Genomic DNA, 26,646 nt, shown 5'->3' with positions numbered 1-26,646 from the left:
AAATAATTTATCTTTGCGAGTCCGTGTCGAAAAGGATCATCACGACTTGAGTGGTGATTTTACACTTGTTACAGATTAGCTGACACTGACATCGACGGGGAGTCGAAGGGAAAAAAAAAAAATGATGAAAGAAAGTCCAAGACCTTGCGATGTGTGTGATTAAGAATGAGAATGATAATCAAATATTCCGTCAGCTGATTGTATCTGAGTTAATGCGGAATTGATTGTTGCGTGTTTGCTTGCAAGTGGAGTGCAGTACTTGGCTGCAACCAGCAGAGGCGCTCTTGATTCAGTAGCAAACAGTTTGTTGAGCGGAAACCTCATATGGCCGAATTTCTTTTAGTCGCTACTGTTTGTCTGTCCCCACATCATATGTTATTTTTACACATTTTTAACCAACTAAAGGTGTTGAAAATAACTTAATCGATAAACGTTGTTGAACACAAAACTGTCAAAGTGTTGACATATGTCGCCTCAAGAATTGCAAGTCTGGATGTTTTTAGACAATACATATTTAGATTACATCCATTTGAGTCAACATGTTTTGTTAAAAATGGATCAGTCAGCCATGAAGGTACGTTTGCCCGCAGATCCATTTCTTCCTATTACCGTACGTAACTTCACGTCAGCTGCCGTTTCATATATGCCATCAATCATGGCTCTAAGATCTTTGAAAAAGAGTTTGTGAAAATAACGTAACCTTTGCTGTTTTCTTTGGTGAAGTATTAAATAGGACGTTGGAAACCACTTCTTGAAAAATGAAGGAAGCACATTTTAAGGCACTTATTGTACTTGTAAGTGGGCAAATATTTGACAACTCGTAGTAAGACCTCAGGGTTTCATTATTGCACTACATTTTCACGATGACTGAGTGATTTTTGTCGAGGACACCAAAGGCAATTTGCAGTGATATTGACCCAACGCCTCCAGTGCTCTGCTCAATACGACTGGTGCTTCACAACATTCATGGAAATATTTAGTCCGGTTATTATAACTAGCTGACATTAAAATTAAAAAGGAAAAAAAACAATTCCGAACATGAAAATTTGATAACAATGCAATCATTATTAGAATACTTTTTGTCTGCTGTGCAAACTGTATTTGGGATTACGGGAGACATCTTGTGTGCACAATAGAGAGAATCAGTTTTGCAATCAGCACATTAATGCTTGATTGTCATTTTACATTGTCCGCCACACGCATTTATTGTCACAATTGGATGACGCTTGCAGGGCTCAAAATCAGCTTTGCTTATGGCGTAGCGGACAAAGCCCTTTTTAGTTGTTTCTGGCATGCAGACACTTTAGCTGCTTACACACTGATAGTGCCAATTTGGTGCCAAGATCTATTAAATAAGGCCGGCGTCTGCCGCTGAATAGCTGGACCAGGAGAGGAGAAAAACAGAGAGCACAGACAGCCTTGACATGCAGGCGTTGCCGGTGCTATCAAAAATGCTAACACTGTTTTGAATCACTGAAAACTCAACTTTTGGAAAATTTCAGCTGAGGCGGAAACTTTATAAAACCTTTTACACTGAACTGCTTGCAAAATATGGCTTTTTTTTTTTTTTTTAACCTTCTTACCTTAAAGAGATCATGTGTATTATTTTGTGCCATCTAGTGGTGAATAATTCTTTTATTTTAAAAACCTACTATTAATTTCAATAATATGCAAAAAAATGTTCTATCACAACACACTTTTTTTTTTTAAATATATAGTCATAGTTCTAGTAATTGCCAATTATATTACATGGGTCACGCCGCACCTTACAGGAGGCTGACATGTTTTGCCGCCATCTTTCTGCTACGCATACCCGAAGGAGAAGAACTTTGCGAACGTAGTTAGCATCTGGTGGTCGCTCGGTCTCCCGCAGCTTGTCTCCCTCTGTTTTGCGCTCGCTAGCTTTTGCTAGCTTCTCCCGCTAGCTGTTCTTGCTAGCTTCTCTAGCTATTTCTTGCTAACCACTCTGTTAGGTGCTCTAGCAAGTTCTTGCTTGCCGCTCAAGCTAGCTCCTGCTCGCCGGGTTGCTCACACGCTTGTTCCCTCGCTCCAACTAATAAATGGTTTAATTGGAGGTAGGCTTGGGAATTGTGGTGCGTCTGAGCCACCGTCGTGCGCATGCTTCAAAATCATTGCATTTTATTAGTTCATCACTAGATGGCACTAAATAAAACACACTGCACCTTTACAATGATATTACAATTGTGCCTCAGTGTCTGGCGTTTAATTGTAATATTCTACTGTAGGCTATGTGTGTCATTTGAGTATATTGATTATGGAAAAATATTGCTTTTGATAGTGCAGTCTGCCCCAGTCATATCCAATGTTGTCCTTAATGTCATAAACAAGTTGAAACTGAATCAATACTTTTTAGCCAAAATCAGGGCTCATTAATCAAGAATCATTTCCACACAACTAGCTCAATTTTTCACAATCAATTAACTCATTCACTCGCCGCCATTTTCACAGAAGCAATCCCGTTCGCTCCCGGCTGTTTTACTGAATGTTGACTGATTTTGCAAGGCCCACAGAATATTGTGTTCTATTGCTATAAAAACATGGAACCTATCAAAAGAAAGATTAAAGTCTCTTCTTTCATCAGGAAAAAAAAAGTATGTTTCTATCTATTTCCGTTTTGCAGCAATTAGCATTAGAAGAGAGCTAAGTTTCATCAGTTTTCACAAATCTATTTAAAATTGTAAGTAATTGAGCTTTTTTTCTACATGGCCCTGGTTGATCTCCTTTGCTCTGCTGCCACCTGCTGGCTGTTTGTGTAATAACTACCATTTCTGCAACCGTTCTTTGCAGTTGAGAGGCGGCATCAAAGCCTTCTGTATGCTCTGGTATAAAAAAAACAAACAAACAAAAAAAAAATACTTAGAACATTAAAAAAAAAACGTATTTATACGTTATTGGGAGCAAATGAGTTAATCAAGAATCATTTCCACACAACTAGCTCCATTTTTCACAATCAATTAATTGATTAATCGAATAGTATGTCCATCCCGAGTGTGGACTTAACATCAAGTCATTTTCTTGCCATGTTTCATCATGAAGCAGCGCTTATCTGCACTGGGCGCGTCAACTCTCGGGGTGCTGTTGAATTAGACGGCGGTTTTATGGGCGTGGATTACTAAGGGAGCGGATTACCTTGCTGTGATGTGCAGGAAAGGGACCTCTCAAAGGCGCCATCCCAACTCTTGTGTCGCACCTTCAGCTGGGCTAATACATGTCACAGGGTTACATCATCGCCGTAGCGTGCTGTATCATTTTACAAGCTGAGCTTTGCTTTGTCAAGCCAAAAGCGTTTTTTGATCTCCCTATTGCTGCCTCGGGTGAACGCCGTCTATTGATCTCGCTGCATCTCGTTTCCTGATAGAAATGCAGACTGTGCACTCTTGTCAGCCCCATTTCCATTTTTCTAAACTTTTTTTTTTTTTTTTTTTGCCGCTATATGTTATTAAATAAGTAAGTACTAAAAAGCTGTGGAAACTGAGGTTCGAGCTTTTTTTTTTTTTTATGCCGGCTGGCTGTTTTTCAGCGACTTCCTATCAAGGCATTTGACATGTTGTGATTATAGCACACGATTGTTTGGGTCACGGTTTTCTGCACATCTGCGGAGGAGCTCGCTCGGCCTCCCTGGACGTGTTTGGCAACATGCCGCATCTGGCGCGTGGCGGCGAAGTGTGCAAGCGCGGAAGACGCGCGAAAACAATTCTCTTGCGAAATAATTGGGTCTATTCGCAGGCAGTTGGGCTTAACATGGTGGCATTCAGCAATGTTTTCTTGTTTGAACTCGGAGCAGCTTACTTTGGACTCTTTTGAGAGCTAACCCAGCCTTGCAATAAACTGTATTCTTGGGTGTGCGTCGTGTATTAAAGGATTAAAATTGCAATTCTTTATTCACCGTTATAAACACTATCATTTATTTGGTCCAACACAAGATGGGTTTAAAGCTCCTTTTCTGAACTCCTTTGAACAAGACCAGACACTTTGACCCTTTTGTCCTTTTGCAGGGACCAGAAGGATGTTTACTTATGATAATTAGTTCCAGCTGGCAGGCGCTTGCACCTTACAAGAAAATTGATTTAGGAACACTGGTGCGAACAAGGGCAGCGCCGTGGTGCACTGTTGTCAAAGAGCAAGCAGGTCTCAGGTGCGACCTTTTCCGTTCTCCTCCGCTTCGGTCCTCTGTGGGCGCGGCGGGTTTCTCGCGGACGACGTCCAATTGCAACCAATGAATGTCTGTAAAGGGAAATTGATTACAAGAGAAGCCAGTGTATTGTACAGTAGGTGTGCATTTAATAATTTAAGCCTGGATTAATAATGTCAGTGTAAACAGTGTTGGACTGTGTCTAGTTATGCCCTTGTTTGCCTTGTAAACATAGTTAGCGTTGCGCAAAGTGTTGCATATTGTAGCTCTGTTAACAGTCCAAGTGTTAACATCAATTGCTGACTGCTTGAAGAACACAAAAATAAAGTGGATACTTCCACTTCCTCTTGGGCACTTTCTTTTTGGCCGGCAGGGTCCAGGTCGCTACGTTTGGGCAAATTCGTGGCTCCTATTGAATATCCGTTTTTTAACGTGCACCGCTAATCTACAGCAATCAATCAAGCATCTTAGCATGAGGCTAAGAAACAAGGCGTCATGCTAATAAATGTCCCGTGAGAGGTTATTTACGATTTCATAACATGGCAACATACCTTCGTCATTATACATACAGCTGTCTTCATACTTGCATATTCTTACCTGATGGTTCTGACCTTTCCTTCTACTATTTTCAATCATTTCTCAAAAATGACCACTACATCCGCCTTCTCTTCTACAGATTGACATGAGACGGTGAGACAAATTCAAAAGCATTTCACGTAGCATTTACTGTATATTTTTGGGCACTCGACACACCCCCAGAAATGCCAGTTTGTGCGGCCACACAAGTTGCACATTAAAAAAAATCGATTCCGGATGTGTGAAAATGTCTGTGAATCCACCTTCGCGAGCCCATTCTGTGGGTGCGATCCAGCTTGGTGCGTTGTGCCAGCTCAACCTGACCTGACCCGCCAGCAACGGCAGAGGTGGAGTGTGAATTTGACACACCTGTCAGATTTGGCAGACCCGAGCTGGCTGCGACTGAAAGGCAGAGACAGCTGCCATCACAAAGGTCCAAAAAGGTGGCAACGAGCAGGCAAAGCGAGAGGAAAGACAGCGACGAAGACGCGCAAGATGAATCGCTGGAAGTCAAACGGCAGGGAACATGTCGGACGTGAGGCTTCCTGTTTCACGATAACCTTGGCTTAAAGCACGTGCTGTTTTGCCCACTATGGGTTCATGTCTGGAAATAACCACATCGAAGGTCAATGACGCAGATGCGTTTTCTCCATTAGGGTTTAAGTGCGCGGTTCAAACAAGAAGTTTTGTGTTTTGGAATGTACAAATTGTGTTCATGAGGCGAATCCGAAATGATGACTTGTTACCTGCCATTGAGCCGCGGTGCGTCCATCTGTTGGCGTGCTAATGATGTTCTACGGGAGGCGTGTTTCCCCCCCCCCCCCACCCACATCACTCAGACGACTGAGCCCTTGCTTCATGTGAGCCACGCCAAGCAAAGATAATGATGGCGCCATCGGAAAGCTTTTCACAGGCCAGTGTCGTGTTCAAAGCGGCGGCATGACTCGGCCGTTTGACTTGGAATTGTGGCCTGTAATGTGCAACAAACCGCAAACTTCACGTATTTATTTATTTCTTATTTTCGGCGCCGCTGCCATTAGTGCTACAGAAAGCTCTCATTACGAGCCATGTTGGTCAGAACGCCTCTTTGTTTTCCCCAATCATGAATCATACGCTACATCTTCTGGCGAGCCATCACTATGGTTACGCCGGCGAGCCTGGCAGCCAATCATAGGTTGGCGGGGCGGCGAAGATATGTTAGGTCGCTGAGCTCATTAATGAAAATTCCGTGTTTGAGGTAAAGCGGTCCTGCCTGATTGCTGGCAGGTTAACAGATGGAAATCTCGGATCCCTCAGAGCTTCCCACCTTGATGGCGATTCTGACCATCCTACCAAGCACAATTAAATGATTATGATCTTCCCCCTTCTGCCCGTTCCTGTCCGTCCCTATCAGCCTCTTTCTTCGCGATCACCCTCTTCCTTTTCGCGGTCGTCGCCTCGCAGGCTTGTGGAGTGTTTCCCGCTGTTTGTCATTATGACACAATCTCTGCCTCTCGTCCTCCGTGTCGGTTTGTCTCATTTCTCCTGACGTGCGAGCGGACCGAGAAAAGAATGCCGCTCGCTCGCCACCTTAATAAACATTCTTTCGGACTCTCTCATTACGCCTCGCCTTCTATTCCATGCTTGTTCTGCCGATCCGAGCGTCACTGTGGGGCCCCCTGGCCTCCCTTTTCTCATCCCCTCTTCATTTACTCTTGCTTACTATGTTGAGATTAGGTTGTCGGTGTCATTTAACTTCCTGAGGAACCTCATTGTTTTGGAGTCTCTCTGAGTGACCTTCCTCTTTGTGTGTTTATTCGGACACAGCTTGTTTTGCGTTTTTGACCCCTGACCCCCATGAAGTCACGTTGGATAATACTGTGGAAACACTGCTTAGCATAAACCCTGTCAATAGCTCTGTCTCTACTTCTGTCTACCTCTATTTATCTCAACCTCAACTGTTTCCCCTTCTCATCTTGTTTTTTTTTTTTTCCCCACTTGTGCCCTTTGCAGATGAAATTGAAATGCTGGAGCGCCTTTGGCTGTCAGGTATCTGCCATAATGACAAAATTGAGGTGATGAGCAGTAAGCTAGATATTGACAACATGGCTGGGGTCTTCTACATGCTTCTGGTGGCTATGGGCCTCAGCCTACTGGTGTTTGCCTGGGAGCACTTGGTCTACTGGAAGTTGCGCCATTGCATGGCCACCAGCTCAGGCAAACTGGATTTCCTCCTAGCCATCAGCAGGGTAAGTCTTTTAAAAGTATGTCGTGTTTTTGCGCACTAGCAGTTATCATTAGTTTTTGTAGAATTTTCCACTCCCACTGTGAGAGAGTTCCGCGTCTGAATCAAACCATTGAATTAGTCTGCCTATAATTATTGCTCAATGTCAGGACACCAAATATAGAAGAAAACTATTTCGGAATAATTCCATGCAAACGCATGTTTCTGTTCCTGCCCGTATCTGTAACGGAGCGTTTGAAAGTGTGAGTTCTGGGGTCAGTTCAATTGCACTCAGTCAATTGAAGAGATTAATTGAAATTCAATTCTGCCCATAGCCGGGATGTCCTGTTCGTTTGACAGTGACCTTGACGGAGCAATCTCACACCATATGCATGTGATTATATCCTCAGAGATAAAAATTTCCTTGCCAAGTTGTAATTATTGCAGTTTATGTATTTACATGAATGATCACTAATTAAGAACATCCAAATGGCAACGGTTGCTTATCTAATAGCGATCTAGCAATCTTCTGAAGCCTTTTTTTTGGGTGTTTGCCTATCACTCTCATATGGTAATTTTATTTTCATGCTACAGATTGAACTCAGATTTTGTGACTGTATCTCCTATTTTTATTCTCTTCTCCTCAGGGCATGTATAGCTGCTGTAGCTTTGAAGATGAAACAGCACCAGGGGGCGCTAAATCATTGACTCATCACCATACAGCAATGGTGACGGTCCCATCCCAACCACATGTGATCTCAACGTCAATGACCAGCCCGGCTATTGCTATAGCGCAACAGCAGCAACCACCCCAGCAACAACCGCAGTCGGTCTACAAGACGCCTCTACCCGGCTCTCCTCCCACCGTGGTGCATTCAGGAACAGCAGTGGGTCCTTCCAGCACCCCCATTGCTGGCGCACCCCTCCCATGCTCCACCTTCCTGCCGCGGCCAGATCGCAGACTGGCTGTGGTGGATCGCTGGAGACTGCCGAAATCTGCAACAGCTACCAACCCGAGGGCTGTCAGGGGGGGCGTTCCTGACATGGGACCTTTCGCTCAAAAAGTCCCACCAAACTGGGCTTCATCTGCTGGAGGAGGCGGGGGACTTGATGGTTATAAGAGATACTATGGCCCCATTGACCCTGAGGGACTGGGGCCCTGCATGGAGCAGCAGGCAGGGTCTCAGACCCCCAAGACTATGCCAAGGGGCCACCCCCAGCCCCCTCCAGCCAGTGTTGCCTTCTACTCAGAGAAGGGCATGGACCACGGGGTAGGGAAGAGGGTGGTGGGTGGTGGCAGCGGAGGTCAGGGGAAAGTGGCTGTTAAACCTCTTGGAACTCCGAGACTGCCTCCCAAGAGTCAAGCCCCTCTGCCTCCTACACCCCCACTGCCACACCCCTCTCCCCCTCTGCCCTCGTCCTTTTGGAGAAGGCGAAGACCCAAGAAGCCCAAAGAACCTGGAGGGCCGCTGTATGAGAACATTCTGCCCCTGGGGCGGAGGGTAGAGGCGCGAAATGGAGTGAGGGAGGGCGGAGGAAGGAGGGCACGCCCCCTTTCTCCCCCACTCTCACTTCCTGTGCCAGTACCACTCAGCCCCTCCTACACCCCTCCCTCACCATCAGCGTCCTTGCACTATACGTCCTCATCGTCTTCGTCGACCACGTCTTCAACATCCACGTCGTCGTCGGCCTCTTCTTCTCGCTCTACCTCCCCTACATACTCTTATAGCTCCTCAAGGAGCACGCGGGACAGGGCCGGAGGTCTTGATGAAGAGGATGATGACGATGATGAGGAGCTGACAGAAGAGTCGAGCCTTCTCCTCGGTAGGGGGCGAGAGAGGGAACGCTCAACCGTTCGCCCTCGCTCCTTGAGCCACGGGCGCTTGCCTCCGCCGATACCCCCCAGGAAACCACGCACATCCTGGGGTGACAGACAGCGTGAAAGAGAGAGGGGGGGCAGCCAGTTGTCTCAACTTCAAGAGTGGTGGGCAAGCTGGAGTGAGAGAGAAAAGAGTGGAGCTGGCGGAGATGCTGAGAGGCAAAAACGTGAGAAGAAGAGAAGGAAAGAAAAGGAGAAGAAGAAAAAGAAAAAGATCAAAAAGAGAAAGAAAAGGGAAGAAAGGGAAAGAGAACGTGAGAGAGAAAGGAAACGGCGGAAAGTGAAAAAGAAGAAGAAAAAAGCACTCAAGACAAAGAAGCGGAAGAAATCTACCGGGGGGAAAAGATCAGAGCCAGAAGACGGCGATATAGAGCCCGAGAGGGACGGAGACGTGGAAGGAGAGCGGGAAGCGGGAATACAGGACTACTCTTCCTTTTCTGCTCAGTATCGGAATACGTTCGGAGAGAAGCGGCGGGATTCATGGGAAGGAGAGCGGGAGAGAGTGGGGCGAGATGGAGGAGAGGAGGGCAATGACAGGGAAGGGGAGGATAGTGGGAGAAGTAGAGAAAGGCATTCCAAACCATCACATACTCATTCCAGACACCGCACCCACAGTAAGCGCTACCCCAACCTGAACAAACTCCCTGCATCAGTCAAATTTTGGGTGAATGGAAGAGGGGGTGACTCGAACACTCCCCCCACATCCTTGCACCCCTTCCTCCCATCCAGCAAGCGACGGAGAAGCGGAGGAATCGATAGGGATGATAGTGGTAGGGGAGGAGAGAGGCGTCCTTTGTTGATGCCTTATGAAAAAGAGAAAGCACCGACCAGAGAGGGGCTTTCTTTACATGAGTGGGACTCCGATGATGATGACGACGACGACGACGACGATGAGGAAGAGGAGGATAGGGATCGAGTTCGGCGCCGGGCGGGCGAGAGAGGAAGGAGGGCGGGTCGGGGAGCAGTGTCTGAAACGGAGAGAGATAGGATAGAAAGAAGGGCGGAAGACAGTTACTCAGATGAAGGCTCATCAGGGGAGTTTGGACGTTTTGAAAGGTACTGGGAGGGAGGGACGGGGAACAGCTCTGGGATAGGGGGTATAGGTGGCGGGGGGTGGTTCTTTGGCACGTACCCCTCGCGAGAGAGAGGAGGCAGTATCAACAGTCGGGATGATTCGTTGCTTGGAACTAGAGCAGAGGGGTGGATTGGTACTGATTTTTGGAGTTCAGGGGCAGGTGTAGGTTGGGAATCAGGCGGAGGGAGTGGGGGACTGGGCTCACAGTGGCCACCGCCCCCCTCAGCATTCCCTCCGCCAAGGAGATACTGGTCTATGGACAAGATCCCTATGAAGGGAGAGAAAAAATGGAAATCCGGAGGTAGGAAAAATAAGAGGCAAGCAAGGGACAGAGGGGAGGAAGCTCGACGGGCCACCATGTGTTCTTGTAGTCTTTACCCGCATCCCCATCCCTACCCACATCCTCACAGCCGATCACACGCTTCCCATCCCAAAAGGCGGCCCACCTCACTATCGCATAGCCAGGAAGAGCTTCTCCCCCACTGCCACAGTTTCAGCGGGGGCTCTCGGCCCAAACCTCTTCCTCCCAAATCAGACCCAAGTCAGGCCAAATCAGGCAGCCAATCTAACCTCAGCACACAGCCCGCCGACCTCTCACCTCAACCTCCACCGTCACCACCTCAGCAGCCATCTCTGTCTCCCACTACCCTCCCAATGCCTATCCCGCCTCCGCCCTCCTCATCTTCCGTCTCACCTGCAGCAGGGGTGGGGATGGCTGGCCCGAGCCAGATTCAGGCTTCAGCCAGTGCCAAACTCCAGTACCAGAGACTCCGTTCTGTGCCACAGCCACGAAGGTTCTACTCACCTCACCTGCCACTTAAAGCCAAAAGTCTGTGCTCGCGTCGAGGGTCAGCTCACTTCTCCAGTCTGGAGAGTGAGGTATGACAGGGGGAGAGGAGAGAGGGAGACATAGCAGCGAGCACCTCTGTTGTAGAGCACCGTGGTGCCGTGGTAGCTGGATCCAGAGACATGGCTGCCTTGGTAACCATCCGTCATCAGCTGGCGGCCATCACAGCGGGAACTATCGTGGACTGTGGTCCCGATGCTGCCGTTGCTCTGCATGAGAGCAACGCTGCCGCCGCCGCCGCCACCCGCTCCCTTGTACACGTTCTAGTAAGGGCGACGGTGAGACGCCACACCAGGTTAAGCTACACCCCATTGGACGGCTCCCATGACCACGAGAGCGAAGTTGAGGCCGCATCACAGGGGACAACAGCTCCAGAACTGCTCCTTCGCTCAGAGTTGAGCTTTGTGATGTCATCCTCAGTTCTGCTGCCCTCACCGGGTCACAGCTACGGATAAGTTGAAGTCTCCAACCCGTGAGTAATGATGTCATATTTGTACGCACGAGCGCGCACACTCGCAGAATGTGTCGTTTGCTCGAAACGTCTCCCTCCCTCTGGCTTTGGTGGTTTCAAAGGGACACGCGCTCTCCTTTATAGCGTTTTTCAACAAGAAAGGTGGACTGCTTCTAGAAGGTGACAAAATGGGCCCCACTTCTTTGCTTTTGTAAATCGGTTGATCTGAAAAGGGATTCAGTCGCCTCTCTCATGCACTCTTGTCAGCCCTTTCACTGAACAGTGAGGACAATGCTACTTATGTACTCTTTGACCTTGCAACACCATCAGACCCATCTAGCTCTACCCCTACCACCACCTATTCTATGTGATGTCATGTTTTATTAGAAACCAGTCGGACTGTACACGATCCATACCTCCGTGTCGGAGTTTTTGGTCCAACCAGAACTGGAAAACTGAGAGTATATGAACAAAAAATATTTATAAGGGAAAGAAGAACAAAAAAAAAGAAAAAAAAAAAAAGACATGTAGCATCTTATTTATTTTATTTTTTTCTTTACCCTGTCTTTTATCTCCAATCTTATTTTATGTTCTGAATATATTTCTCTCACTTGGTTAGTATTTTTGAGCAAGAGGAGGCTGGATGTGGCTCGTGTTGGAAGTGGGAATGAATCCATTGTTGTGCCAAATATCCCCACTAAAAGCTTTTAAGTGAGATTAGTTTTCACATCTTTTACTCTCGCGGTGAAAATGCTCCGTTATTTTTTTCCACAACAACACACCACCCTATAATCGGATCAAGGGGGATGATTGGTGCAGTATTTGTAATTGGCACTAGATGGCTGCATAATATTCAAGTAAGCTTTGGAGACAATTGTGGAATTATGGTGTGTTTAATATTGTGGAGTGTTTAATATCTGAATTTGCATAATAGACAGCTGGAGGTGCGCCGCTGCTTATTGTTTTTACAAAGGTGGCCATTGGCAAGATGAAGAACTGGAAAGTGCAATGCATTAAACAAAAGAAGTTCTCCTTAGATCTTATGACATTAGCACTGTTATTCCAGCCAGATTTTAGAGACGGATTACATTAAGCACAATTATTCATTGTATTTTTCAGGCATATGTGCAACGGTTGTAAGTGTACGATCCACAAGTCATGTGACTTGCTGAAAAATCACCTGTTTTTATTGAAGGCAACTTACTGTCACTGAGGATCCAAATATAACAATACGCATCGTCTTCGATTTCAGCTTCTGTTTGGGAAATTAGGCTGAAAAGATATACTGTGAACGGTTTGAGGCACACATTCAGCGGCTGGCACGACACCAAATACAGTCAGTCATAACCGGAGTTATGTGAGACTTGTATGACTGAGCAATATTCCCGCCTTCAATGTGACAGGGACCGGAACATTTCAAATGGAATATTTTGATCAGCTGGGCTCAGATATTCTGCATTTGTGATTTACTTTTCGGTGGGCCCCGTCCAGTGGTTCTTAACCTGGGGTTGGATCGAACACCGGGGGGGTTTGGTGAGTCAGTCTCAGGGGTTCCATAGGTGCGTTTCCATTCCCCCTTTTCGCAAAAATAAAAGCGATATTGTACTATTTCGATAAAGTACAATTTCGAATTGTCGGTGTTTCCATTGAAGAGAGTTTCGCCTCTGAAGCGCAATTCTCGGAATGTCCCGTCTCGCCAGACCTCGCTGTTCTGTCGGAGGTGCTCATGATGTTTACGGTAGACGGACGACCGGTGTCGTTAGATTACTTTAAAAACACTCACACTTTCCTCTGTGACCGGGCGGGTGTCACATGACTATTGTTAGATTAGGGCTCTTCATGGCTAGATACATGACTTGAGCTAGGCCGTTGTGTCGCTGTTATTTGTCCTTGCTTGGCGCCTTTCTATCTGTCTGCATTCTGACATACGGACATACAGAGTCATATGCATAACGGCGTGTATGGTGTTCCACAGGGTTCAATTCTGGGGCCTCTCCTGTTGTCGCTGTCTCCGTTGCCCCTGGGTTCCATCTTAGGAAAACAGCGGTGGTTTGTTCTTAAAGTCCTCTAAATTCAGACTTGAGTGTCAGCATCCTAACTGCGGGATTTGCAATGTCAAGGCGAGCAGTTTTAGTCCAGCACGACTACAAGAACGCTTCCTTCCTTAACCCAATGCTTTTCTGAATTCAAGGAAACGAGAGCCAGATTCGATCTCTCTTGTTCATTTTGTTTACCAGTAAACCCTACACCTTCCGGTGTGTCTTGAATTAAAAATTACATTTTATTTGTCATCAAAGAATGGTTCAGTGAATGCGAATAGGAAACTGGTAGGGGTCAGTATACCTCCAACAAGGCTAAGAACCACTGGTCCCGTCCAATTTGGTCAGGTGTGATTTACACGGAGGCAGCGTCGCGTGGCCGCGACTGAGCAGCACAACCTCGGAAACGCTTTTTGTGCGGCGCCGTTTCCTTTGCGAGCCGCCCCAGAAGCCATCCGCTGCGTAAAACGCGGCGTCGGTGTCGCCAGCATCGCAGTTGACAGATTCCATTTTCGTTGCCGAATCTCTCACACTAAGACCAGCCACAGCCCAGCTCTTCTTCGACTGTAGTTGAATGTAGCTTCGTCACCATGTAGCAAAAAGACTTTTAGACTTTGTAGCTTTTTGGATGCTGTTGTTAATTAATGGCTCGGGGTGGGGGGGGGGGGTTGACTTGCTGTATGAGGGACTGTGCGTTATATTTGTGCATGTTGTCACAGATCGAAGGCTTAGTCGACCTTCTCGATTCTCCCCTTGAACTCGTTTGCCTTTCACTGAAGGCAAACTATCTTTTTATCTGCACATTGATTGCTTTTTTTTTCTTTTTATTCTCTCGTATGTGTGGGGCAATTTGAAGAAAAACAAAATATCAATCATAACAGAGCGCTCCCTTTGCCGTTCCCACCCTTTTCAAAAGGCCCCCGTGAATGAGCGCATGTTGAACTGAATTGAATCTGAACGATTTGCGGTCGGGAGAGTCGTGTTGATCGATTCGGAGCGAAGGAAAGCCGCCTTTTTTGGATGTTGGTAACTGAGCCCGCTTTGTGCTTCGTCAACAACAACACCGGTAACCACTGCACCACTTTGGCTGCCGTTTTCAAACAACCGACAGGGCTTCTTCAACCTGCGATGACATTGAGCGGTATTGATTTCAAATGAGGCGCTAATTCTTAAGTCTGTGACTGCATGAACAGAAGTGTCTCCGGAAATATTTTTGCTCCTTTTTTATATAATTTTCTTTTACGCTGAGGGGGGGGGGGGGGGGGGGGGAGAATATATTAAGATATACTTATGTTTTTTGAGAATGTACCATGTTATACTGTGATTTAACTGAGATATTTTATGTATCATTTGAATTCTATCATTTATCAAGGAATATATATGTACAAATAAATATATACATATATATATACATAAACAGGTATATATATTAGTTAAGTTTGGTATATTTGGAGGAAGTGTTAGATGAAATAGTTTTCAATGTTTTAGCTTTGTAGCAAAACTAGAAAAACCTGAAATCATTTTTTGAATTTTGATTCCTCCTATATGACTGTGAAGACATTAGTGCCTGTGACAAAAAAAAGACAAAGTAAAAGTCTCAACTCGCTTTTTTCATCTGTATCTACCACTCCTCTCGTACTACCTGGAATTACTTTCTGACACGTTCTTTGGCACGGTTCTGCGCTCTCTTTTTGCTATCCTGTTTGATTAGCAAGCCATGGACATTCTCCACTCGAGCGCATCTTGTTTTTTTTTTTTTTTTTGTTTTTTTTTTTTTTTGGTTCCTCAGACCATCAGCTGACGCTAGCAACTTGCCTTTCCTGGTCCATGCCTCCATCTCTCACTTTAGCAAAAACAGAGACCAGTAGATACTGTGTTCTTGCTCCGTTTGACTGATTGTTGACGACGATGTGTCCGTTGCGATACGGAATAACCTTGTGACGATTATCGATGTGACGGGAGCGTGTGTATCCGACGACCGCGCCACTGTAGCAAGTCTGGGCTGTAAACCGCACCACCAGCGAGCGAACGAGGGCCACGGTTGCTATGGCGTTGCCATGGCGTTTTCGTGGCGTTGCCATGGTGTCCTCTTGCACCGCCACCACCTGGTGCCTGCTGGGTAATATAGCATAAAGTCCTTTACTTCCCCCCCCCCCAAAGCGCTGATCAAAGATCCGCCGTGCTCTGCTCGGCTCAGTCCTGGACGGGAGGCGAAAAAAAAAAAAGCTCACGAGCTCACGCTAGAACGGCGCCGACGCGTCTGCCGCTGTCTCGGCTGATCTGATCTGGACTGGACCGATGGCGATAAATGATAAATCTTTCGATCGCTCTCATCTTCTCATTCTTGCATCATTGGCGTGTTTCATGCCCACTGCAAAAAAAACAAAAAATGAAATCTTAAGTAAAATATCATGTCTAATTTAATCCAGGTCTGTCAAACATAGGGCCCGCAAAGGGGTTTAATGTAAACATAAACATAAATGTAAACATACGAACTTTAAGAAAATATAGTTCTATATATTATAGCTTGGAAAAAGTCAATATTACTTGTTTTTAGTCTAAAAATACTATTCTCAAGACTACTATGGTTGATATGGGCCTAATATTATTTTCTTATTTTTCAAAATATTGCAGGAAAATTTAAGTCAAATTTTCTTGTTAATAATTTCATTTTTTACTATACAGTCTTCCCTCGCTATAACGCGGTTCACTTTTCGCGGTCTCGCTGTATCGCGGATTTTTTTTTTAAGTGCAATTTTGCATATTTTTGGACAGTAATATACCCATTTTATAAAATTTATGAAGGTTTGAACATTGTCAATGTTTGAACAAGAGAGAAATGTGAGAACGTGTAAATGCCTCAATGAGAAAAGTGTATAAATTGTGCGGTCGGGGATTTTAGAGCCTTAAAACATTTATAAGAGTTGTAAAACATAAAGCTAACTACTTCGCGGAAAACGAGGGAACACTGTATATTTTTTTTCTTCAATTTTCTATTGTCGTTTTTTGCAGCGGTCAGCATGGCAGTGTGTGTCGAACATGGCGTGTTCATGTGCGCTCCAATCTTGTGTGAAAGCCTCCCGCAACATTGCCTCTCTCGTATATTTTCCCCTCTCGGTTTTCTCGTGTGAATCGCATGCAAACGCTTCGGCCCGGCATGCATATTTAACACGCAATGCGGACCGCGCTCAGCCAATGATCCTCATCGCCGACCGACCTCGAGCGGTCTGATCGCGCCGCAGCGCGCGGCGTTCATAATTCAGCAGGCGATAAACCGGCGTCGCGGTCGGCCGAGACGACGCGTCGTTGCGTATTTGGAGATTTCCGACGACCGACGACATCTGTTGCGACATCAGTCGCGTTGTGTTTTAGGCACGTCCTCTTCAATTTGGATTCCTTGACTGACTTGCTCCTCTTTTGATTTAGCGCGTCGTCCTAATTTGCCGCCGATTCCACCGTCTTTTTTTTTTTTTTTTTTGCGCGCGGTCCAGTCCAGCCTAGCACATTCGGCTCGTCGAACGATCCTCGTCGCAGCCACACCGCCTCGTCCGCCATCTTTTTTTGGGCCCGTGACCTGGCGAGCGATACGAGTGGTGCTCCGGAATTCAAACAGGGTCCTCATTGGCTGAATTGGCCGTGAATTATATCAAGGAAATAAATAGGAGTGCCACTGGTAATACTCAGCAGGTCGAGGGTGTTCCATCTTTCGCCAGTTTCTCTTTCCCCACTTACATTTACCCACAGAAACCAGCGTGCGTGTGCGCGTGTGTGTGTTTTCAGCAGTGTACAAAGTTCTGCTCTAGTAACCTCTCGAACACTAAAGGCCTACTTCCGGGTCGCTAAGGCAGGTTTCTAGTCGAGTGATGATGTTGCAAAACTAGCCCAGACGGGTCTGGTCTGTGCCCTAATTCAAATGTGTTGGTTTATTTGACATTGTCTTTCCGGGGTGGGGCTGGAGGGTCAGTGCTGCACTTACTTCTTGAGAATTGCTTCATAAAATATGATTCTCTTTCATGATTTTTTTGTGGTGTGCTGTCTTTCCTTCCGTTCGTGCGGCAAGAATGCACTTGGAGTTTTGCCTTTTTGTGTTCACTTGAGCGTGTGGACTGCAACTATCGAATGTTTTTGGTATTCGGATGTCCTGCTGAAAATTCTATCGAACAATCCAGTATTCGTACATTAATAATTCAAAAAAAAATATATATTTACATTTTTTTAAAGAACAATTATGAAACCAGAATAGAAAATATGAACTGGTTTTCATTTTTAGATTTAAAAAAAATATATATTTAGTTAGTTAGTTATTAGTAGGGATGCACAATAATGCTATTTTCAACCGATACGATAAACCAATAATTTAGAAAGCGCCGATGTCGATAGCCGATAAGTACAAGTATAAGCCGGTAATTGTTTGCAAAATTAACTTGAATGCAAATATACATGCCAGTCCTACTCTAAGAATAACAAATACATTAAAACATTGTGTAAACTTTCCACAATGTTTCAATCTATGTAAAACACCATGAAGCTGAATTTTATTGATATGAGCCACAACCACATCAGATGGAGCATGTCTATTATTATTGCCGAATTTCTTTTTTATCTGGTTTATCTGTATGAAATCAAATTGGTCGATAATTGGCGATAATTATCGGCCACCGATATTAGCGTGCATCCCTAGTTATTAGATTTTAAACTGTGAATAGCAGCTTTATTTTCTTGTCTGAAAATAGTAAGCGATGTCAGAAGCACATTAGCGATTTTGCCGGCTAAAAGAGCACATTTGAGTAAGCCTGTTTTGTTTAAAAGAAAAAAAAAAAAGATCAGTAGGAACTTTCATGGGTCAGGCTGTCAAAAGTAATAAGTAAAAACGGAAAGTTATATCTATATTTATATATTTTTTAGTAGCAGTAGTCCAATGGCTCTTGCTAGACTAGCTTAGCTAGCGCTAGCTATTAGCATGATTTCAGGATGTTGTGTTGTGTTGTTGGTGGCAAGAGTTTATGACGGCAATATGACAGGCCGCAACTATAGTCGGAAGACGAGGTAAGAGTTAGATTTAGACTTGGACTTGATTTTTATTGATCCCTTTGGGATGGCTCCCTCTGGGAAATTTACATGTCCAGCAGCAATAAGAACAGAGAATAAAATAAAATAATAATTCAATCAATCAATCAATAAATAAGGTTATTACATCAGAGATTGAATTGATAATAATAATAATAACAATAATAATAATAATAATAATAATAATAAATAAAATAAAAAATAAAAATTCAATCAATCAATAAATAAGGTTATTACACCAGAGATTGAATTAATAATAATAATAATAATAAATAAAATAAAAAATAAGAATTCACTCAATCAATAAATAAGGTTACTACACCAGAGATTGAATTAATTATAATAAAATTAAATAAAAATTCAATCAATCAATAAATAATGTTATTACACCGGAGATTGAATTAAATTTGTTTATTTATTTTTTTTAATCGAGGTACTCAAGGACTCATTTCACACCTACACTTGGAGTGTTCAAGCACCTGACATTTCACTCACCTGTTGGGGTCCAGTATTTTCGCTAAGAGCACATTTTGGATTCCACAGGCACAATCATAGAAATCAACAGCAAACAGCAGACTGATGGAATCTTACGTCCTGTCTGTCTTGCTTTGATTTGATATAATCCGACCATCGCAAACAACTGTCAACTGTGATCAGCGGCATCACCATAACAACAAACATTTGTGCTTTTTTTTTTTTTTTTTTTTTTGCTTTTTGCCTCTTCAACTTCCTGAACCGAGTCCGCCAACTGTGAAACGACACCTAAAAAAATTCACCTGACACGATACAGACTCTTGACTGGCGAGGCTATTGTTGCAAAGCTCGACCCACCGCCCCCAATCTGGCGCTTCTGTCATCTGCTAATTACACATGTTTTGTCACTATGATGGGCTAATGGCTGATTGCATTGTGACGCCGCTGACTGTACGCCCACTAATGACTTCACGCTCTAATAAGATTGAGTTACGGACATTTAGATCACACCGTCCCCAAACCTTTGAGGGGTTTTGCGCTCTGATGGTTATCAAACGGGAATTTGACAGTCCTGCCAAACTTGAATGATTAAAAAAAAAAAAATGCCAAGTATGAAAACAAAATGAGACTTCAACATCAGGAAAATTCAAACACTGTTGGAGTGTTCGGCGATTGCGCTTAAATTAAGCCCCACTCAGATGGCAACCGTCAATCACTCCGACCTGGGAAAATGGATGCTACTTTGTCAAATCTTTTTTTTCACGAACATATAATTAAAGGTTTGAGATGGCGGAAATACATCAACTTAAAGTCTGAACTCCTTGACTTGACTTGACTTGACTGGATTTTGACTGATTCTGCAAGGCCCACAGAATATTCTGTTCTATTGCTATAAAAACACGTCACCTACCAAAAGAAAGATTAGAGTCTCTGCTTTCATCTGGCAAAAAAAAAAAAAAAAAAAATTCTATCAGTTTCCGCTTTGCAGCAATTAGCATTAGAATATCGCTATGTTTTATCAATCTTCACATTCCTGGTCAAAACCGGCAAAAAGAGCTTGCTGTAACATGGCCCTGGCTGATCTCTTCTACTCTGCTGCCACCTGCTGGCCGTTTATTGTAATAACTACCATTGATTTAAGCCACCTCTTCAGAAGATGCATTAAAGCCTTCTGTATGCTTTTGCATAAAAAAAGACAAAACAAAACATGTAAATATAGTTTTCGGGGTGAAGGACAAATTATTAAAAAAACATGTTTACATGTTTTTTGGGTTGGAATGAGTTAAGTGCTGGTATATATCCCACTGGCCAACGGGCCACAACAACGAGGCGCTCTAAAGCCACCACACAAGCATGAAGCCCCAACACAAATCTAAAAAAAAAAACAATTAAATATCGCAATTTTGCTTTCTCTCTATTATCTGCGTGCACTTACGGCTGACAACGAGGCGCTCTAAAGCAGCCAAGCGGTTTGCAGATGTAAGAATTTACCATTCTCTCTAGATAAACATCCGCCATCTGTTATGCTTTATGCCCATCCGCCCAAGATGGATGCCTCTCGGAATGGTTTGATGCCCCTTTATAAACAATCGTTGACGAGTGGGAGTGGATTCCTAAAGGCATTTACTTAAAAAAAATAAAATAAAAAATACAAAAAAATTTATTTACCCAAGTGGCGGTCAAGTACCAGTTTAGCAGTTCAGGTGAACGTGTGCAAAACGGACTTCTTGAGGGGATTGAAAATGATTCGTCAGTCATACACACGCATCGGGGGGGGAACAAAAAAAAAAACAAGGCTGTTGTTGCTTTCATCATGTTTGCCGTGCCGCAGGGTTCGACAACTCATCGGCTTGATCTCTGAGGTCGGAGGGAGAAAAACAAAACACCCAAGCATCCTTTCATCTGCTGTTTTTTGTTTTTTTTTTCCCCTCCCGTCGCATAGCTGATCTCTCGTTTCCACACAAGCGCCACATCGTGGCCACCAACGCGGGCAAACGAGCTAAATGACAAAGCGCACTGTTTGCGTTCTAGCGACTGGCGATAAAAGGTAAGTTGGATGAAAACTGTGTGCACAAACATGTCTTGTGTAGGCAATAGATTGTAGTAGTCGAATATGAATGACATAATATATATTGTAATGATAATGAAAGTGCAGTCAATGCAAATGTGTGTAAATGAATTACCTTTATTCACTGTAGTATAGTTATTGTTTACATTATCATTAAGCTTTTTACATCTTCATGTCAGAATCTGCATCAAAGCCTTCTGTATGCTCTTGCATTTAAAAAAAAAAAAAAGTGTAAACACGTTTTTGGGACGGTAGGACAAAGTATTTAACTCGTTCACTCGCAGCCATTTTCACATTTCGCAATCCCGTTCGCTCCCGGCTGTTTTACTGAATTTTGACTGATTTTGCAAGGCCCACTGAATATTGTGTTCAATTGCTATAAAAGTTTGGAAACTACCAAAAGAAAGATTAAAGTCTCTTCTTTTATCAGAAAAAAAAGTATGTTTCTATCTGTTTCCGTTTTACAGCAATTAGCATTAGAAGAGAGCTAAGTTTCATCAGTTTTCAGTAATTGAGCTTTTTTTCTAGATGGCCCTGGTTGATCTCCTTTGCTCTGCTGCCACCTGCTGGCCGTTTGTGTAATAACTACCATTTCTGCCACCGTTCTTTGGAGTTGAGAGGCTGCATCAAAGCCTTCTGTATGCTCTAGCATAAAACAAAAAACAAAAAAAACGTATAATTACGTCTTTGGGACATTTAAACCATAAAAAAACGTATTTACACGTTATTGGGAGCAAATGAGTTAATGAGCTACTTTTGTTCTTTCTGCTTTGCCTATGAATGTCATAAGCTCTTACTTGTGAATTGTAGCATTACTTTGCTTAATTCATATTACAGAGTGACAATAAAAAGTGTTAAATTCATTTTACATGCAGCCAAATACCTTCTTTAATTGGGATCAGTACGTCTTTGGGACACTTAAAACGTAAAAAAAAAACACGTATTTACACGTTATTGGGAGAAAATGAGTTAAAAACGTGTTTGCACGTTTTTGGGATTGAATGAGTTAAACATTTTTGGCGGTCAAAGAGTTAATCGACTAATGGGATTTTAATTTTGCATTAAAGTGTCTTACAAAAGCATGTTTTTCCTATGATTACTGTTTATTCACCAGTGATTGGTGTTTATTTCGTACGTTCACATCAAGCCAAGGACGATATTGATTATGCGCGCAACATGTTTGCCCCGATGTGACTTTTCAAAGTAATGTCGAGTCATCTAAATCGCTAATCGAAACGTCTTTCCACAGTCACGCACGCAGCCAGTGGGCCGGCCCCCCCGCCCGCCCGACCAACCAAGCACGAGCTGGTAGGTGGAAATCTTTTCAACGTGAAGGTTAAGGTTAACGTGAGGGTGACAATTAGCAGCTGGTTAGCGCCGCTCGCCGGGAAATGAATGAAATTCAATGTAACGCGCTTTGAGTCGACGGGAAGTCGATGGCGTGACACGTCGCTGCGTTAATGCCGCCTTGCCCCGAAATCCGTCCGAGAAGCACCGGAATGAAGATTAAGATATCCTCCGTCTTTTACCTTCTTCTCTCCCGTCGCCTCATTAGCCAATCGGCCGTCTTAGCCCGAACGCGACGCCGGCCGTCCGTTCCCTCGAGCGCGTGTTGTCCACAACCTCCCCGCCGTCGCCGCACACAGCGTTTCTGTCACGCACATCTGAGGATTTGAGGTCTTATTAGCATTCCGGACGTCGAAGCTTTTTCAGCTCACGCGTTTTGTTTACAGGTTTTGGATAGGGCCCAAATCTCGTTCGTCGCGCTGGGGACATGATCTGCCGGCGACCAGTATTAATTTGTCTAAATATGATAAAGGATAACTCGGTTATGTAAATTGACTTGAGGTGTATTTTTCTGCGGCTTCGATGAGATTCCTCGGTTCTTACTTGGTGCACTCAAAAGCATCTTTTTAATCAAGTTGTGTGTAAAATTTGGGTTGTTTTTGGGTGGTAAGGAAGCAACTCGCGATGTGATTTTATCCCAAAGGACCGTGTGGATGATGTCGTTTGAGATCAGCACCACTTTTGAGGGCAAGATTATCATTAAATCTCGGATTGTCACGTCGATTATGAGGGAGAGAAATGCCAAAATGTTTGAAGAGCGATGAGTCAGTCACGGCGCATTTCATTGTAAACATGGGAATGAATTATTTAGCCATCAAAAGTCCTTTACATGGCGCCAAACCTCTACTTTTACTAATAGGCAAAGTTGTTGTTGTTCTTGTGGGGTTTTTTTTGTTTTGTTTTTTTTGTTTTGTTTTTGTTTTTTAGCAAAAACTTGACGCTCGGTTCCTTTAAAAAGTTACATTTACAAGTAGCAAATTGCAGCTGAATAAAACTATAGAAAATAAATGAAAAAAAAATAGTAAATTAAGTACAAAACTTCCAAAATTAAAAATAAATTACTAATAAATAAATAAATTACTAAAAATGAAAATAAAAATTGACATAAAAATATCATTCGAAAATTATATCCAAAAAAATATAAATATAAATGGAAATTAAAAGAGCAAATTATGTATATATATATATATATATATATATGTAAATAAATAAATACATTTGTATTTAATTTTTGAATTATATTGTTTTTATATCTATTTTTATTTTTACTTTTAGTCATTTATTTATTTATGTATTTATTTGGTCATTTATTTATTTATTTTTTAAAGAACTAAACTAATAAAAACTGACAGAACCACCTTGAAAACTAATAAAAACGAACTAAATTGAAACATTCCAAAACTATAATAACCCTACTGCCATATTACAAATAAATTGGTTTATATACTGTAACATTTTTCTAAATATGCAAAAGCACAAATAAATTATTTGTCCAATTTTTAGGACTAAACGCAATTTCTCTTCATAACATGATGTGGCCCTTGCATCCTTCTGATTTTCTGGATGTGGCCCTCAAATCCAAAAGTTTGGACGCCCTGCATTAAAAAAAAAAAAAACTGAAATAACTCAAAATTATTATTATTATTTTTTTTACAACTATGCTGATTTTGTAATTATGGAGTGCAATAACTGAAATTGTAATTGTAAAATTCGATTAATTGCACAGCCCTAATGCCTGATCTTTCCCTTTTTTTTTTTAATCATCTTTCCACCCTCATGCAAGCTAAACGTTTGTTGAAATGTGATTTTTTTTTTTTTTTTTTTTTTTTTGCTTGAACGCAAACCTCATCGCCAGAGATAACGTTAACTGCTTTCATTTCGAAGAATGGCGTCCTTGTCCTTTCAACATGTTGTGTTGTGATTTTTTATTTTTTTTTAACGCAATTTGTTGTTGAAGTTTGATGAGCAACAATAGAACGATTATGCCGTGAGCGGTTTGTTCGCACTTAGTTAGTCGCTCGTGTCGACGATCGCCTGCCAAATGTCTCCTCTGACCGTCATGCAAGTTTGTTACCAATCTGGCAAAAAAAAAAAAAAAGCACAGCAGACCATTTTGGGAGAAGCAAACGGACGCGCGTCCCAACAGAAACGCAATACGATTGTTGGGGGCCACATGTTTGCCAGGCAAGATATGATTGATTACCTTTGACGCGATTCCACCAACAGGCAAGTCGATTTTGATTCATTTCATCGGTGACGACACCCAGGTAGAAGCTGCGTGATTTTGTGGGGGGGTTGTGAGGTGATAATGGATGCGTGTAATTGGCGAGGTGCTGATTGCTAGAATTATAGCACAAATGTCCTTTGTTTTAGCCTTTGGTAATTCATTTAATATATGATGAGCCTTTCGGGGATGATTTTTAAATAATGTTTAAGTCGATTTATTTTGATATTAACCGGAATATGGACGTTTGAAAGTGTGTCACACAGGAGTGATGTCATCTAGCAGCAGCCAATAGAAAGGCACCTTCAGATGACGCCGCTCTCATGGTGTTTTTTTTTTTATTTTAAATATTGCATACAAGTAATATGCATTAAAAATAATTAAATTAATTAATTAATTAAAAAAAAAAAAACGAAAAAACTAAAACTAATACTGAAACTAAAGCGAAGCATTTATTAAATAATTCAAACTAATAAAAACTAATAGAACCACCCTGAAAACTAATTAAACCAAACTGAATTTAAAAAAACAAACTCAAAACCGAATCAAAACTAACTAAAATGAAAAATTCCAAAAGTATAATAATCGTGTTCAGGGGGCACACGTATTGACTTGCAAGCCGCACTACGCTACGACGCAAGGACACATTACTCAGCAGACCGAGTGCATTCATCCCAGATAAGACAAATAAAAAGTGTAAAGTCGACCCAGCTACAAAATGAAGTCAGTGGCGTTTTATTTTATTTTTTTGTTTTTTTGCACAAAGCCAAATCTCCTATCAGGTCCAATCAGCTGCCGGTTAACGCTGCAATGACACCTATCGTTGTCAGACAGCTGACTGGCACCAAACACGCGTTCGCGCGCGCTCTTATCTGGCTCGCTGACACCGTTTTTGCTCTCCAGCAATCTTGCTAATTATAATTGTTAATTAATTCTCTGCCAGCGTCCTCATCAGGAGACTAATAACCTACATTTGCATTAATTAGACCTTCTGACCTTCGCTCGCGCTCGCGGTCTCGCCGTCCCACTCCGATCCGGACCTTTGTCCCGAAAACCCCGCCTTCAACCCCCTCTGCCGGATTCCCCGCCCTCGTTCCCGCCTTCAGCTTCGTCTTCCCCGGTTGAGTCGCAGCCACGCCCACTTGCGTCATTAATTGTGACGAGGTGTCTAATGCCGACTCACCGTGGCCAAACCAGATACGATTCGACATTAGGGCAGGGGTCTCCAAACTTCCAAAATCAAATTTTTATTAACATTTCAGTTATTGCACTTCATAATTACAAAATCAGCATAGTTGTAAAAAAAATAATAATAATAAGTTTGAGTTATTTCAATTTATTAATGTAAGGGTGTCCAAACTTTTTCATTTGAGGGCCACATACAGAAAATCAGAAGGACCCAAGGGCCACATCATGATATGAAGAGAAATTGTGTTTAGTCCTAAAAATTGTACAAATAATTGATTTGTGGTTTTGCATATTAAAAAAAAAATGTTACAGTATATAAACCAGTTTATTTGTAATATGGGTAATTATAGTTTTGGAATGTGTCATTTTAGTTAGTTTTTATTAGTTTTCAGGGTGGTTCTGTTTTTATTAGTTTTAGTTTAGTTTTAGTTAGTTTCAGTATTAGTATTAGTTTCATTTTGTTTTTAAATGTGTATTATTTGTGCACAATATTTAGAAAACACCGTGGGAGCGACGTCATCTTTTGGTGCTTTTCTATTGGCTGTTGCTAGATGACGTCACTTCTGTGTGACATACTTTCAAATGTCATAAATAAGGTTATTACACCAGAGATTGAATTATTATTAATAATAATAATAAAATAAAAATTCAATCAATCAATAAATAAGGTTATTACACCAGAGATTGAATTAATAATAATAATAATAATAAAATAAAAATTCCATCAATTAATAAATAAGGTTATTACACCATAGATTGAATTAATAATAATAATAATAATAAATAAAAATTTAAACAATCAATAAATAATATTATTACACCGGAGAATGAATTAAATTAATTAAAGTAATTTCAATGCACCAGAGCAAAACTTGATCTCTGAAGAAACTTTAACTGTGTGAATGTTTTGTTTTTTTTTGTTTCTTTTTTAATGAACTGCAGTATTGCTGCAGATGTTTCGCAACCTTCCTTATTTCACGGACCTGTTGATCCTCCGCTCATCTGCTGGGAGCCCCACCAGCCGTCCTTTTTTTTTTTTCTTCTTCTTTTCTTTC

The 26,646-nt window shown here is 42.7% G+C and overlaps 2 protein-coding genes across 4 annotated transcripts in view; both read left to right on the top strand.

The window, feature by feature from the left end:
• The window catches only part of grin2db (glutamate receptor, ionotropic, N-methyl D-aspartate 2D, b), a 134,096-nt gene extending 121,671 nt beyond the window's left edge, over positions 1–12,425 (top strand). For 2 of the 3 annotated variants that reach the window (XM_077528069.1, XM_077528068.1), the window contains 2 exons: positions 6,722–6,957; positions 7,580–12,425. In XM_077528069.1, coding sequence (XP_077384195.1) covers positions 6,722–6,957; positions 7,580–10,771 — 3,428 coding nt within the window. In that variant the 3' untranslated portion in view covers positions 10,772–12,425. The remainder of the gene's footprint in view (positions 1–6,721; positions 6,958–7,579) is intronic. The other variant, XM_077528070.1, reaches the window with a different exon arrangement.
• An 8,033-nt stretch (positions 12,426–20,458) lies between these two features.
• prkcg (protein kinase C, gamma) overlaps positions 20,459–26,646 on the top strand; it is a 36,884-nt gene continuing 30,696 nt past the window's right edge. Inside the window, exon 1 of the mRNA XM_077528073.1 lies at positions 20,459–22,140. The gene's annotated coding sequence lies outside the window, so the exon portion shown is untranslated. The remainder of the gene's footprint in view (positions 22,141–26,646) is intronic.

This window comes from Festucalex cinctus, chromosome 7 (genome assembly GCF_051991245.1).
Source record: "Festucalex cinctus isolate MCC-2025b chromosome 7, RoL_Fcin_1.0, whole genome shotgun sequence".
In the NCBI taxonomy this organism is placed as follows: Eukaryota; Metazoa; Chordata; class Actinopteri; order Syngnathiformes; family Syngnathidae; genus Festucalex; species Festucalex cinctus.
The sequence above is the reverse complement of the archived record's forward strand: the minus strand, read 5'-3'. Positions and strand labels throughout refer to the sequence as shown.